This window comes from Scaptodrosophila lebanonensis, unplaced genomic scaffold (genome assembly GCF_003285725.1).
Source record: "Scaptodrosophila lebanonensis strain 11010-0011.00,11010-0021.00 unplaced genomic scaffold, SlebRS2 tig00000053-arrow-pilon, whole genome shotgun sequence".
NCBI lineage: Eukaryota > Metazoa > Arthropoda > Insecta > Diptera > Drosophilidae > Scaptodrosophila > Scaptodrosophila lebanonensis.
Window position 1 is genome coordinate 12775094 of NW_022060548.1, and position 16420 is coordinate 12791513.

Genomic DNA, 16420 nt, shown 5'->3' on the forward strand with positions numbered 1-16420 from the left:
GGTGCATGATGTAGCGTCGCTACTACTGGAAGGTGATCCGATGCGAGCTCATATTTTGTTTCAACGGTGAGTCTGTTTAGGGCAATCCTGTTGACAATAAAGAAGTCTAGTGCAGAGGGGTTAAGTCGTGTGTTGTAAGAGTAGAAAGTTGGCTCTCCAGTAGCAAGAACTTGGCAAGTAGTACTAGCTATGGCCTCTTGCAAACACCTTCCTCGCCTGCAAGATCTGGAATTACCCCACCATTGGTGTTTTGCATTAAAATCACCGCCTACAATAAACTTATCTCCTAAGGTTGCAAGCAATAGATCAAAGTCGGCCCTGCACCAAGCTTCATTGGGAGGAAGATATAGGGAGGAGACTTTGATGCTTCCACCATTCGTCGGTATAGTTACGCTGGCCGCTTGGATGCTTGTTTTTAGAATTGGCTCATTCTGTGAATGAGCGATACTTGATCTAATGATGACTGCAGAACCACTTTTAGCGGTGCCACTAGGATGATTAGCGTAGTACTGGTCGTATCCTGGCAAATATGCGTTCAAGCCAGGACGCATATGCGTTTCGGTTATTAACATGATATCGATCGAGTTTGAACTTAGGAAAAGCCTGAGTTCATCATTGTTTTTGACCAGGCCCCGTGCGTTCCATAATCCGATTTTTAACAGCGGATTTAACATTTGGATATTAGTTTTTGTACCAAGTCACGGAAGGCTCTATTGGAATCCATATTTTCCTGTATGAGCTTATACATTTGATCCATTCTTGCGTTTAGATCTAAAATCGCCTTTTCCAGCATACTAAATTTGTTGTTTAGATGCCAATCTTCGGCGGAACTGTGTGATCGGGGCGAGTTTTGGTTTGTTGGCGCGCTGGTACGTTTTTCTCCAATTGGCCTAGCTGCATCAGCATAAGAGAAGCCACTCTTAACAGTAGAGTTTGAGATAAACTGTACTTTAGTGCCTTGGTTATTTGGGTAACTCCTATTGCTACCGATAACTAGTCCATCTTTCGGCAACCTCACAGCTGGCTTAAGTTTTTTGGCTAGATCAATTCTTACCTTGCAGCCTCTGAAGCTCGACATGTGGTCTTCGCCGCAATTAGCGCATATAAATTCCCCATTATCATTCAGGTTACATGATTTTGAGCCAGTATCATGGTCCCCCGAGCATTTACCGCAAACCGGCTTTTTAAGGCAATAGTTCCTCGTGTGCCCGAAATCTTGGCATCTGAAGCATTGTACCAGCTCTTTACTCTGTTTGGCCTTTGATATTGTAACCCTGTGTCTACCAATTTGAGTTATTTTTAGTGCCTCAGCAACGTTGGGTGCGTTCTGGAGGTTAACGTAAAACATATTTTGTCTTGTTTTAACATTATTTATGTCCTCACCATCCTCCTCATTAATTTGAATGTTACGCCAGTCCGGTTTTCTGGGGCAATATATATTCAAAACTGTAAAGCCCTTGTCGGTAAAGGTGCGCTCTATTAATTGCCTGGGTACATTGGGATGAATATCTCTGAGCACCAATCTGCAGGGTTTGTTCTCCTTCAACTGGTGGTGCCAGAATTGACAATTTTGATTGGACAATAATTTGATTATTGCACGAAACGCATTCGAATTCTTCGTATAAATACGCGAGATCCCAGATTTCGATGTGCGTATGTCGTAATCGTTAGGGGAGACAGCAGAATTGAGCGCCACCTCCAGCTTATCCAATTTGTTGACTTGTGGCACACATATAGCAGGAGGCTTAGGAATACTACTTCCCTGCTGGAAACGGCTGGCTTCATTTTGCTGGCTCGATGGATCTTCGGAATCTGGCTCTTCCATTTCCATAATGGAATCAGCTTCTTCCGAAAGGGCTGCAAATCTATTATTTTGAAGCGCTGGCGGAGAGGAGGACGCAGTTCGTTGTCCCTGGGTTGTATTGACAGGAGTTGGCTTATTTTTTTGAGCCGATTTTAGTGACTCGACGGCTCCTTTCCGCTTCCTATTAATACCGGGTACTGGCATTTGAAACGAGCAAAATTTGTCCAGAGTTGGATTTGCAACTAAGTTTGTCATTGAAGCCGGTGTACTCACAACGGCGGGTGTGGAGCACAAACTGCCATTTGATGTCGCTACTGTAGTATACATTGATTGAGAGTTCACCACAGAAAATGTTAGGGTACTTGTAGTCGATGTACAAGTGGTTGAGGCAATCCAGTTACTGGTTGAGATTGACGGCTTTAAGTATGGTTTTCCCATTGACATATGCAAGTCCTTGGTTATTTTTGCTCTCAGCTCCGAAGGTGATTTACCAGAAATTTTTCTCATCTCCACGTACTTCGGCAGCTTATTGACTACTTCCTCAGCTGCTCCGAGAGCGGCCGAGTCTTCATCAGCATTCATTTACGTGAGATAAGATGACTTGCAAAACAAGCAAAGAAGAAAAATTCTGGGCTGTCTCTGCTCCGATGACGTGTATACGTCAGCAGAGCAGCCCCATACAGCAGATTAATTGTTGATTGGAATCCAAGAAAATAAGGATACTAAACGATTGCCAAAAAGCCAAGGTGAAACTAGGTTTCCGGGTGGTTTTTTTTTTTTTTAACGCACTATACGCGAAATAATTGAAAAAGAGGAATTTATTACAATTTTTCACGGAGCGCACAATAAAAAGTCGACTAGTCACTTTGACAGCTACCAGGGTTGTGAATAAATTGTTAATATAATTCATTTTTTTTTTTTTTTTTTTTTTTTTTTTTTTTTTTACATATATACAATTTATTAAACTAGTTTTCTACTACCAATATGGCAGCTTAAGCTAGTTGAAAGTTAGGGAATACAAAAGTTGTCTATAGTAAGCATCTATAGGACGCACTTATATCTATGTACATATATACAATATTTACAATGTTTTACATGAAAAATGATTATATTTTATGATATATACTATGTATTTTATACAAGGGCTCTTGTGGGGAGATCCTTTGGATGGCACTTCTTCAGTCTTCTCTTCTTAGGTTTGGACAGGAGCCGCCTCGCTAGTGCGTTGGGGTGACTGCCGAGTCGCTTCTCGTAATTGCTTGCGTGCATTTGAATGACATCGCCAACCTTGGGGACACATAAGTCTCTTTCGATGTCCCTAGTGCGCATATACCAGGGAGCGTTGCATATTTTTCTAAGTATTTTAGCTTGCGCAACTCTTATTTTGTTTAGGTTTGAAGCAGCGGCAATGCCATAAATTGGTAGCGCATACTTCCATATTGGACTTAATATGGACTTGTATACTGTCACCTTACTGTGCAGGGACAGCTTGTTGCATGGTGCAAGCAGCCATGCCATCTTTCCGGCTTTCGCCATGACCGATCGCTTCACCATTGTTGTATGCTTGCTGAAGTTGAGTCTTCTGTCCAGAATTACACCAAGATATTTGTGCGAATTTGTATGACTGAGCGTGGACCCCAACATTGTGATATCTCCGCATGACGACGGCCTTGTTGTAAATGTGACATTCGCACACTTGCTGGCGTTGATACCAATGTTCCAATTCAGAGCCCACTTCTCGAAACTACTTACATACTGCTGTAAGGCTTCCGAAGCTACATCGATATCTCTGCTTCTGGTAAGCACCGCAGTGTCGTCTGCGTAAGTAGCTATTAGTGCGTCATCCTCGTCTACTCCAATGATCTCTTGCGGTGCAGGCATATCAGCAGTAAATAATGTATACAGGGTAGGACCGAGAACACTGCCTTGGGGCACCCCTGCACAAATTGAGCGCCTCGTGGATTTCACTCCATCAACAGCAACTCTGAAGCTTCTGTCCCTTAGAAAGCTTTCGATGAGTTGAAACAATTGAGGAGTTAGCATGCCTTTCAATTTGCAGAGGAGACCATCATGCCACACTCTATCAAAAGCTTGTTTAATATCCATAAACACAGCCACTGAGTACATCTTTTGCTCCATGGCTTCCAGGGCGAAGTTGACCACACGGTGGAGCTGTTCCGGTGTTCCGTGACTTCTTCGAAAACCAAATTGCCATTTTGGAATTCTGCGCGTCACGGCTTCGAGCTGGAGAATCCGGTCCAGAATCACGCGTTCCATCATCTTCCCGAGGGCAGGTAGCAGACTAATCGGCCTATATCCATCTACTTCAGTATGCTGTTTCTCTGGCTTTGGAATCATCGTAATTAGCGCCATTTTCCAGCAGTTTGGAAAGTGCCTCAGCCTGAGTATGTTATTCATGAGCAAGACAATATACAGCAGAGCCCTTGTGGGGAGCAGTTTCAGCGTCCTGTTGTCTAAAAGGTCTTCTCCAGGCGCTTTTTTTACCTTTAGATTTTTTATCTGCTGTACCACTTCTTGAAGTGTAACTGGGCTTGCAGGCAAGGCCATTTGGAATGGCATCTCCAGCCTAAGCTCGACTACCCTTCGCCTATCTGCTGTTGTAAAGTCAAAAGGCTTAAATCTTTCCTCTAGGCTGTTTGCAAAGATTTCAGCTTTCTGCTGACTGGAGTAGCTCCATCCACCTGTAGGATCCTTAATTGGAGTCTTAGGGATGACCAGCCTCTTAAATCGCCTCGTAAGCTTCCAGAGCGAGTAATTAAATGATGCATCTGGACCAGCACTTTCCAATATGTCATCAATTCTGCCTTGTCTGATTTTAGCAAGCTCTTTTTGCAGTCGATTGGACAGTCTTTTGTAGATTTGATGAATGCGAGTATCTCCAGTTCTTGCATATTCTTTCCTGACTCTTCTTTTCAGGCTTAAGAGCGCAGCAGCCGTTGGTGGTAGACTAGCTTGACTATGTTGGGTTGGCAAGCGTAAAGTTTTCGGTGCAGCAGAAGACGCAGCCAGTGAAATGTTCTTCATGAGGATTGATATCGCGTCTTCGATATCCTCTGGGCTGTTAATTTCGACGTTCAGGTTAATTCTTCTTTCGAGATCGGCTTTAAAAACATCAATACGGGAGCCAGGTGGTAGAATATATTCCCTCTTGGGATTATATTGCGGTGAATATAATTCATGCAGCATTTTAAAAGCATGTATATTATAACGCCTAAAACAGATTTTTCAATTTAAATTCATTTCTCAACATACAAGCTTCTTCTATGTCGATAAAATATTGACAACAGCCATACTGTCTGTATTCTTGTGTATGTATGTGTGCTAGTGAGGGTTTAATTATAGGCACCAGCTGGGCAGACAAAAAGTGTTGCCTACTTTCTGGGGCTGTATGCGATCAGAGCTGTTTTAAATGTCTAATCAACTGTGCACCCTTCTATTTTCGTTATTTTCATTCAGCACAACTGATCACAAGCAATTTTTAATTCATCGGAAAAAATTGTGCTGGATTTTACTTCGATAATAAACGCTAATTAAACATTGGATCAATAAATTGTTAATAATATTCATGCAGCATTTTAAAAGCATATATATTATAACGCCTAAAACAGATTTTTCAATTTAAATTCATTTCTCAACATACAAGCTTCTTCTATGTCGATAAAATATTGCCAGCAGCTTGATAAAAAATGTCTTTATCGCAAAAAGTTGTACTGGATTTTACATAAAGAATAAACGCTAAATGAACATATTATATTCATATTATATTTTTGTTGTGTTTCATTAATAAAAATCGACGCAGAATGATGAGGCACTTCTTAAGCATATTATAACATCCAAACGAATAGTTTCTCATTTTAAATTAATTTCCCTCCACACAAGCTTCTTTTATGTCGATAAAATATCGCCAGCAGCTTAATAAAAATCCCTTTTAAATGGCTACTGCAAAGCTATAAGGAAATGGGCAGTCATTCAATGAATTCGAAATGAATTGAATTGGTCGCACCATATATAGTATGAGGAGATAACAGCGCAAACAAATTGAATTGAACTTTATTAATTGACTTTGTCTGTTCCTAACTTTTATATTCATTTTGTCTTTTCAGTGCTGACAAATGAAATTTTTCACAGACAAAAACATTGAGAACCCGTTCAAAGATGGCGCAGCAAAGAGAAAACCTGCAGCAACCGCTACAGCTACAGCAGCAACAAACAAAAGCAATTGGAAGTCTTGCAACAGCCAGGAGCCAGGAGCCCAAATATCAGTCGCAACCAAAATGAAGGGCGGGAATGCTTCACAAACCGAGAGCAAAGGGCAAAATGAATTTTGCGTTTCAATTCGTGCTGCTAATATGAAAACGGACGCATATACCTAGAAGTTGAAAGGGAAGTGCGCAAAAGGCCTGCAACACATTCACAAACACATACAGACCCACAAACACACACACACAAACACATAGTAATGCACACCAATATGCAATAGACTCACACACGCACACACACAGATACACAAATACGAGTCAAACATTTTGACAAAGTGCTTATAGAGAAAAATAATTCAACTGAGCGACATAAAAAGTTTCAACGAATTTCCAAACCAAAAACTAAAAAACCTAAAATAAATGTTAAAAAGCAAAACACAAAAAAAATTTATGCAGCTACATTTAGATATTTGCTCTGTGATTTTCCATCAGAAAGGTTTAAACACTTAAATCTACATAATAAATAATAAATTAAATAACAAATTATATTTATAAATATTTGCTAAATTGCATGAATTTTCAATAAAACAAAATACTGTAAATTAAAGGCAAACCGAGAAAAGCTTTAAAACACACACTTTCTATCAAAGTATTTAAAATTTATTAAACATAAAAAACTATTTAGTGCAACTAAAATTAAGTATAACAAGCCGAACTCTTGTTTAAACGCCGACTTCAACACAGCAACGAACAAAACTTAGAAAAGGTGAACCAGAACTAAACTAAAGACAAACATAATAACTAATATTTAAATTTAGTAAAAAAACACACACACACACAAGCAGATACACACAGAGTAACACTAAAACAAACAGACGAGAAACGCACGCCAAATCCAAAGGCAAACATTAAACAATTAGCAGCAGCAGCAGCAGCATCAACCGCCGCACAGTAGCAGTAGAAACAGAAACAGTAGCAGTAGCACAAGTAGTAACAGTAACAGTAACAGCAGCAGTAGCTATGGATGAGATGCCCGATTTGTCTCACTTGACGCCACACGAGCGCATGCAAATTGAAAATGTGCTCATGAGGCAGAAGCAGGAGGAGGAGAAACAGAACGAGATAATGCGGTGAGTGCAATGCATTGCCTTTTTCCACACAGTAAATATTTAAGTAAAACGAACAGGATTACACACACACACACACACCCTCTCACAAATATTTTTCATGCTCAAACAAACTTTATACCGCCGATTCTGAACGTATTTCCCTTCCGTACCCCCTCTCTCCCCCACAGACGCAAGCAAGATGAAGTTGTCACACTAGAGATGCAAATACGTCAGCGTTCGGAACAGCAGAAGAAGGCCGGCGTTGAGCTTGATGCGACCTGTCACATATGCCTTAAGACCAAATTTGCTGATGGCGTTGGCCACATTTGCCATTACTGCAACATACGCTGCTGTGCCCGATGTGGCGGCAAAGTGACGTTGCGCAGCAATAAGGTGAGTGAGTTAGTAGTTCCCTAACAGCCTGGCCACGAGCACGAGCAATGGCAGTGGGGAATGGGAACGGCCATGAGGGCCCTAGGAATGGGGCAGGAGTAAGGGAAGTGCAGTGGCTTGACACTGTCAGGGCATGGCGTGAAGCGAATAAACGCGCCTGTCAACCAGACACACTCAATGTCTACATACATACACTAAGAGAATTTGGCATTACCTTACAAACTTAATCTATTTCTACAACAATTGAAATTTTTGCACTAAGAACTTCCTCACAAGCAGCATGCTCTTATTGATGTAACCAATATTTGTTGAATAACAAATAGATTTATTGCTGATTAGGTTATAAATGGTACAAGCACTCGCCATGAACTTCATATATTTATGTCTTAATGCAGGCATATCCTTGTAGTGGGCCTTACAAGTCTTTAATGTTGATTTTTAAATACTTCTGGAAAGACAGTTCATCGTCAAATATATATTTTGATAGCTGAACTTATTTTATAGAATGAAAGGATTCCGTAAGAAATTTCTTGGCAAGCGCGTTTTCAAATTTAGTTTTAATATTGGCTTTAAAAATTAATTACAGCCAAAAGTTTCATTCAACTCTCTATTCTCTTCATATTGTTAGATGATTGATATAATTTTAAAACTAGGAACATCACAATACCTGAAGAAAATGAACTCGCCTATTAATATTTAACTTCTTAAGAGAGTATAATTGTCGTTGAATAAACAACATTAAATTTAGGAAAAATTAAACTGTATTGATCAACTTTTTCCGTAGCAGCCGTTATGAGTAGTTGCTTAAAACTTGCTGCAACATTTTTTTCAGTGTATGTGTATACGCCTGCAACTTGGCAATTTTTGCGCTTGATAGCAAATAATTTTCAAGTGCCATTAGACGTGCTTGTCGCTTGTCCGTCGTCCGTCGTCGGTTGTTGTGCGTCGCACGCTTCACAGCCAAAGAGACAAGTTGGCGTAGGATATAGAATGTTTATTCTCAAGCCAGTGATAAATGGTGGCAATGTCGCTGTCTTGTCCGCTGACGCCAATATTGTTGGCGACGCGTCGCTTGTAAGTCCTCGCACTATCACTCATACGCCCCATTGGCTGGCGCCTATAACTTCTCACGCGCCTGTTGCCAACTGCCCGAACAGCGTGCTGTGCGTATAACTAATTGTCACAACTAGCCCAAAAATGAATAAATAAACTATACAAAAAACTTGGAGGTCAATTGCTTTGAACTTGAAAGTGGCACGCTCGCTGCCCATAAGTTTGAGAATTTATTGAAGCGCCCTCATTTCGGCACATCATTTTCGCACTGCATGAGAATGGCTTAATTGTGCATTCAACTGAACGATTTAAACACTCAATTCTATTGAGTTATATGTTCAATTCCCGCGACAAGGCCTGATTATTAGTGGTGCGCTGTAGCCAGAAGAATTTAAAGCAAATATTTAAAGAAACTCTGTTTGAATATTAAACATAAATCAATTTTTGTTATTAATATTTCATTTTTATTTTAATAAATCAACAAATTGTGCTGCCGATACAGATTACCATAAAGATGTTTTATATTATTATATACATTTTATATTACAACAAAGGTATAGATTAACGTTATGTTATAATTTCAACTTAAAAGATAAGAAAGCTTCAAAAATAACTACAAAATAACGTCTAATAATGCGTCCATATGCACGTATACCCCCATTCACAGCCGTTAGTGGTCAGAAACATTATAGACCAAACTAAGAATATAGTAAATAGAGGAGAAAACCGAATTCTACTTAAGACCTAATAAGACGAAATAAGGAGCAGAAAGAAATAAAGGGAATTCGCCAACTCGGTGGTGGAAAATTTGATTTAACTTTCTATAGGTACGAGTAGAGAGAGACTCGAGTTCAAAAATCGTATCTGACTGGCAACGGAGATATAAAGCCTGCATTCTTTCATCTGCGGCTGACATTTTCTAGCCTATCTCTCTCTGGCTGAGTTGATTCTAAACCGGCCTTCTGCTAAATTCTGCCAACATGGAAATATAGAGATTTGAGCCTAAAAAATGTCAAGACGTAGTATTTAAATTAAAAGAATCACTCAAAGCTATCTGATCTGCCAATGTAAAACTGTGTTAGTATTTTTGACAGAGTGACGAAATGTACAGAATACTATCAGTAATCTTTATCCTGTCAGTAAAACAATATTTCAGCAAGATTAATAATGTGGCAAGAAATATTACAGAAAAAGGATTTTGCAATTCGTTTAGCGCCAAGCAATCTGATCAAGATGGAAATTAGGAAAACATTCCATTTGTTTTCAATTTTTTAAAAGTTTTTAAATTTCTTCAAGGTATACAATACACCTCGTTTTGATTTATATATACATACATATGCAACAATTAAAGTCAATAAAAGCTTGACATCTCCATGAACCTACTTACTTACTAAATCAAATACATATTGAACAAAGGGAAGAGTCAGTGGGCTTTAACACAAATAGAAATTTGGTTCTGCAATTGGCATTAACTTTTCCCATTTGGCATTCGCATTTCAATTAAATTGCAATTTCACTTTTTTCAATTTTTATTTCAAACCCCGCGCGGGGTTCGATGTGGACACGACATTGGTTGGCTTATCAAATGCTGGCTACGCTGCCAACAATTTTGGCGTTGAAACGTTGCCAAAATGCCACACAAAGCAATGCCAATACGAAGAAGAAACTAAACAATTTTTACAGGCAATCGCACACGTTCCAGTGGCAAATATTGAAAGACAGAAAAAAGCAGCACGGGTTCACAATATTCTCGCCTTTAAAAGTTCCAACTTGCAGCCCGAAACACGAGCGACATATGCACCCATCTATAGTTATTTTCCCCTGCCAATGAGTACCAATGCAGGCTAGAGAAGCCGGCGAATCGTTCGTTCCGTGCCCGTTCGATGTAGGTGGTCATGAAGACATTGATTGTTCCGAATAGTTCCATTATTCTGCTAAAAAAGAAGAGTACACGGGGAGTGTAGCCCCAGGCGAGGGCGCGCTGAACTTGCAGGGCACGCGAACGATCGTCTTCCATTTGAAGCCGTTGCAGAATTTAGACTTTAGCTTTGCGTCCTTGGGTAATGTAACAAACGTACTAAAATAGTTGTAATTTGTCCGTAAATGCGAATTTCTTTGCTACTAATAATTCCGATATAACGACGACAATTTGATTAAATGACAAATGAATATAAATTCAAGGGTGCTAGAGTATCTATACAAAGCCTAGTAAAAATAGTTACCTTCATAATTTAATGATTTCGCTTCATTCTACTTTCAGGTTATTTGGGTTTGCATATTATGCCGAAAGAAACAAGAATTGCTCTCGAAAACTGGCCAGTGGATGAACAAGACGGCCGTGCAGCAAGATGGTTTCATCAGACGCATCGAACCGGATGGCAGTAGTGTAAGAAATATTCAACCAAGTCCCACTGATAGAAACTGGCAATTAATATGCATATTTATTCATTAACAGGATATATCCCAGCAAGCGATTGTTGATCCGCACGATACCACAGATAAGAGACCCAAGCTGGAGCGCACGCGCAGCGCAGCCGAGAAGGAGAACCTGCCCATGCAGCGCACAGGCAGCGTCCTTCGACGTCAGTATTCACAGCAGGAGCAGCCAACGAATCGACGCCTCTCTGCCTCGGATAGCGGCATGGATGCCATGAGTCCGGGACAGCAACGCTCGCGCATGCAGCCCATTAATCCGCAGCAGCAGCAGCAATATCAGCAACAACAGCAGCAGCAGCAACAGCAAGCCTATGGATTGCAACAGCAACAGCAGCCTGGACGTACTGGCGCCTATCCCGAGGACGATCCGCGCTTCTATCAGGTGGGCACAACACATCATTTATTGCTCTCTGTGGAAACTTTGTAGAAAATTCGCTTAAGCATGCGTAGAAAATTTTTAAAGATAAGAAAAAGAAAAATTAAAGATAGTCTTCTCAACTAAATGAGCAGTTCCAACGAATATTTTTTCGTGAGGTTAAGCCTTGAGTTTAGTTTTCAATAAGCATCTACATAGTTCCAAATTTATTTGGCATTCAAAAGAACACACAATTCCTATATCAGCGTATTTGTAAGGATATTTGCAGGAATGAATTTGAATGCAATCGGATTTCTTTTATGTAGATTAATTGTTGAAAATTGGAAATGAGAAATAAAAGTAACAGATAACCATTGGATTAAATATTATCTTTCCTAAAACTGAGCATAATATGAGCATATTATCTTCCATCAGCTGTGCAGCTAAAAGCAATTTATTTTATATTTGAATTATAGTCGAATATGATTAGTCAAGTCAGAAAACAGTTCTGTATGTTTTAGGGCCCAATAACATTCGACTGAAAACTACAGCAGTGTATTATTCTTGCGCTATTAAGTGACATCTTTTAGAAGTTCCCAACAGTCCCTTCAGAAATACTGTAATTCAACAAATGTTCTTAGAATAATGCGAAGAAAAACTACCCAATAATCGAATGATATATTTTCTCCCCCACAGGGTGAACTGGATGGCTTAATGCGACAGCATCCACATCTGGCACATCCCAGCCAATTGCAGCAGCAGCAACAACACCAACAACACCAACAGCAACAACATCAGCAACAGCAACAACAGCAGCATCTCATGCCACAGCAACAGCAACAACAGCAGCGTCAAGGGGCACAACAACCACAGCAACAATATGGCACGCCTCCAGGCATGTATTCCTCGGGGCGCATGCAGCCAACGCATTCCATGCAGCAGCAACAACAACAGCGGCTTCCACCACAACTCCAGCAACATCATCCGCAACAACAGCAGCAACAGCAGCCGCAGCAAGCCTATCATGGCACGCCCACACACGTCCAAGTCCACCATCAAATGCCAAGCAGTCATCTGCCCACGCAGTCGCCATCGATGGCCGTTGGTTACCAGAAACCACCACCGCTGACGCGCAATCTGACCATCAGTGGTGGTCATGCAATGGATGCCACCTCCTATAACCAGCAGCAGCAGCAGAGGCGCCAACTGGCCGGCGCCCAATATGCCTCACAACAGCAGCGCTCCTTCAGTAGCTCCGAGGAGGAGTTTCAATCCCACTTGTTGGCCGCCCAAGCACAGGCCTCCATGTCGAGTGTGGGCGCTGGAGCCACTTCTGCCTTGGACTATGACGGTGAGTTGGCTCGTTTTCTCCAATTTGCATTGCAACACACTCTCCTATCTATCTCTCTATCCATCTACCAAATGCTCTATTTATCTATTGAAGCGCTGATTGCTTCACTATCTCTCTTCTCTGTAATCACAGTTCTAAGTTTCTCTCTATCTCGCTTAAAAGAACTTATACGCGAAACTTTTAACTTCTTAATGACCCACAATACTCGTAACAACGCGCTAAGCAATTCAAACTTCTAGCTCCATTTTCCTTTGATTATTCAAACTAACTCTGTCTTTGATTCGCTCGCTCAGCAAGTACATACTTGTATATAAATATACGTATATTACTACTTTTTTCCCAAAAAAAAAAAAAACACACACACACAAAAGTAACTTACTGTTGTCTCTCATTGGTGCGTTGTCTTTTTTCATTACTTTTTGTCTTGATTTTCTTTCAAAAATGCAATAATTAGAAATAACATTGCCTTACTTATTTTTGTAAGTTTCTTTCCATCATCTAAAGTGTCTTTTTCACGATTCTCTCAATTCCTTTTTATTGTAAAACCTATCCCGTGAATATCAATTTTACACTGTCCTCAGTATACTTAAATTTAAGGCTGATTTTGCAAAACTCTTATAAAACGATTACTACTGTGTCGCCAAGTATCTTCAGCTTAGTATGTAATAAGTATATACATAGTATATTTTATATAGACAGTATATAACTAAGTTTAGTCTAAGAAGTATGGTATGGTATATTCTAGTTTCATTTAGTAGAGAAATAGAACCAACTGTTAATATTTTCCTTTCCCTTTATTTGTGTGATGGTAGATCATGCGTTCCAAAAAAGAATAGTGTGTCACAACAGCACCCATTTATGTGCAAGTCAAAACCAGATAGAAAAATTATAAGATTTTATAAATTATTCTATTTTTTTTTTTTTTGTATTCTACATCATCTTAAGGATGATGTGATATTTATTGAAAAATATTTAAGAGTTCGAATGAATGCATATAGATTACTTGTGGACTATTTGATGAATGGAAATCAAACTGCTAGAGTGAAAAATTTCGCTTGAAAACACTTTTCAAAAATATACTTCTATAGTACTATATTTGCTAATAGCAGGAAATACCATCGACCCGGCAACTGTTTCAATCCACGCTTATCAAAACTGTCTGAAAAGTTGGTATTTTTCGTTGCATTAAATTCCAATTAAAGCGCGCAATTTAAAAATAGACCCGGAAAAACTGAAACCTCATTTACAATGCAGCAGCAAAGCGAAAAGCGAAAAGCGAACAGCGAAAAAGAACTGACCTTCTTTCATTCACGGGTCTAGAGATGGAGAAGAGCCCTCATTTGATACGTAAAATATTTCATGGAAAAGTAGTGGAGCAAATGGCATGTAGCTGGTGAAAGCCTTAAATTTCCACATAATTTCACTGGCAACTGCAAAAGTTTTTCAAATATTTTGCCACACACACTTGGACACAGCACACCGCACACAAGTCACTTGCCCCTCATCTACGTATTGGACTACAAGTTGCATGCAAGTTTCAAAAATAGAAAGCGACCGCAGACCACAAACATACATACGCATCTGTACACACACACATACTCGTGCACGTTTGTGGCGAGTCCTGCAAATATTTTGTAGCGGAAACATTGCAACGCTTATCTTGGCCGGGCAACAACAGCAATAATTGCGACCGTACCACAACGACAAGAGCCAGCTAGTTGGAAAAAAATATGTTTATATATATAAATAAAAATAAATTGCTTCTGCCAGAGCAGAGCCCTTGCCAACAGTACACTTGGTCGCAAAATAATATAAAAACGTATATAAAGGTGAAATATTATAAACTTCTCTTAAATAACTAACGATATGGGAATATTTTGGAGAAACTTTAGTAATCAAATCAGAAAATAGAAAAAGAGGTTGAAGAAATTGAAATTTATTGGGCATTTCCATTGTTTACTTGTCTTTCTTCATAGACGATCTTGACTAAAAATCTTTAGAAATAAGATAAATTATCACCACTTTTGAAGACTCTTCCTTACACCCACTACTTTTACTCAAAATCAGTCGTACCAAAAGTCTAATTGCAATAGGAATATATATGATTGCTAAAGGTCCTAACGAGGACAACTTAATTGAAAATGAAAATGAATGCTATGCTCCTCTAAACTTATACTAGACAATTAAGTCGCAGCTCTAAACGGAAACACGAAAAGGCAATCCAGATGTGAAATCGAAAGTGAAGCTAAAATCTTCAGCGCAGCTCAAGATGGCAGGAAACCAAAAGAAAAGCAAGTTTCACATTTCAAGATCTCAGCTTCAGTTCTCATCATTGAAAGGTCACGAGATAACAGCACTGGGTTCTGTCAGAATACTTATCAGCCTACGCGCGATTTTTTGTTATGCAGCTAAATACACTGAGCATAAATTATAGGCAGCAGCAAGGCGCAGCCGTTGTACATTTGCCGCTTCGGCGTCTCTGACCCGAAAACACGTTTTCCAACAACAACAACGACAACATCACTTACTATTTTGCCTGCAACGCCAAAAGCTTCTTCTTTTTGGCAGCCTCGCACAAAACATCAAGAAGTTAGCCCAGAAGGCGAAATAGGCTGCTGCAGCTTTGTTGTGCCAGTGAGCAGTGTAGCAGTTTGAGTTGGACTGGGGGAAAGGGGGCAGGAGGGTGTGGGGTTTGGGGTTTGGGGGTGGCTTCTGCTGACATGTTAGTATGTGCTTGTGTTCATGTTTTGCATTGCCTACAAGTCGACGCGCTATTGTCGTGAGTGTGCCGTTGAAAATTTATTATCCTAATTAGAAAGTTTCTTGTTGGCACTTCTTGCAGCACAACCCTTGCAGCCCCTGCTCCCCTGCTCCCTGCACCCTCGCCCAGCAAGTAGCCTGCGGCTTGTGTCTTGAGGCTGACGGCAACACGACCCAAGACACTCTTGTATGCGTATGCCCACAAGTGTGCAACATGGCGCTGGTGATTTAAATTTTTTATTGCTGCACATTAGTGCGCGCTTGCCACAAGTTTCTGGCACTGCTGTTGCAAGTTCCCCAGCCACCGAACCCTGGCCGAACCCCAAGCATACCCCCGACCCGCTTCCGTTTGTGCCATTTTCAATTTCACAGCAAACTAGCATATAATAATTATTGATTTCAACTTTCGCCTCCACGACAAGAGCTTGCCAAAAAAAAAGGAAGCGGCCAAAAAAGGAACAAAAAAAGTGCTCTTCGGCTGCATTGAAGCCATATACCCTCTGTGGACTTTCCTTTTGCATTTTAGTGCATCAATGCCTATACGAGTACCCTCGGCTGCCTTTCCTTTTGCTGTTTAGTGCGCTTTTAGTACAAATATATCGTTTAAAATAAGACAAGGTCTATTGGAACTGAAAAAGATATGTTATTAAAAACTATTTTTTTTGTTCCAATATTTATGTTCATAATATTTATCGAAATAAACTTCATGTACACAACAAATCAAACGCGCAGAATCATTTTAAATTCATAAAATTGTTATCAAGAAAGCTAAAACTGTTATTACCCAAAATTACACAGCTTTCTTTTCCTAATCCTAAAGATAACGTGCTTCTGATGTGAATTTGTCTCACCCCACAAGATATCATAAATCTTTGGAACTCATGTCTTATTAATTTTTTGTGGTTTGATTCCTCCACAATCTGTTTGTATTTAAACTTT

The 16420-nt window shown here is 39.9% G+C and overlaps 1 protein-coding gene across 5 annotated transcripts in view; it reads left to right on the forward strand.

The window, feature by feature from the left end:
* The first annotated feature begins 6750 nt into the window (after positions 1-6750).
* The window catches only part of LOC115624405 (regulating synaptic membrane exocytosis protein 1), a 44660-nt gene continuing 34990 nt past the window's right edge, over positions 6751-16420 (forward strand). For all 5 annotated transcript variants that reach the window (XM_030519140.1, XM_030519139.1, XM_030519135.1 and 2 more), the window contains exons 1-5: positions 6751-7154; positions 7322-7526; positions 10840-10965; positions 11035-11397; positions 12067-12721. In XM_030519140.1, the coding sequence (XP_030375000.1) occupies positions 7045-7154; positions 7322-7526; positions 10840-10965; positions 11035-11397; positions 12067-12721 (1459 nt within the window). In that variant the 5' untranslated portion in view covers positions 6751-7044. The remainder of the gene's footprint in view (positions 7155-7321; positions 7527-10839; positions 10966-11034; positions 11398-12066; positions 12722-16420) is intronic.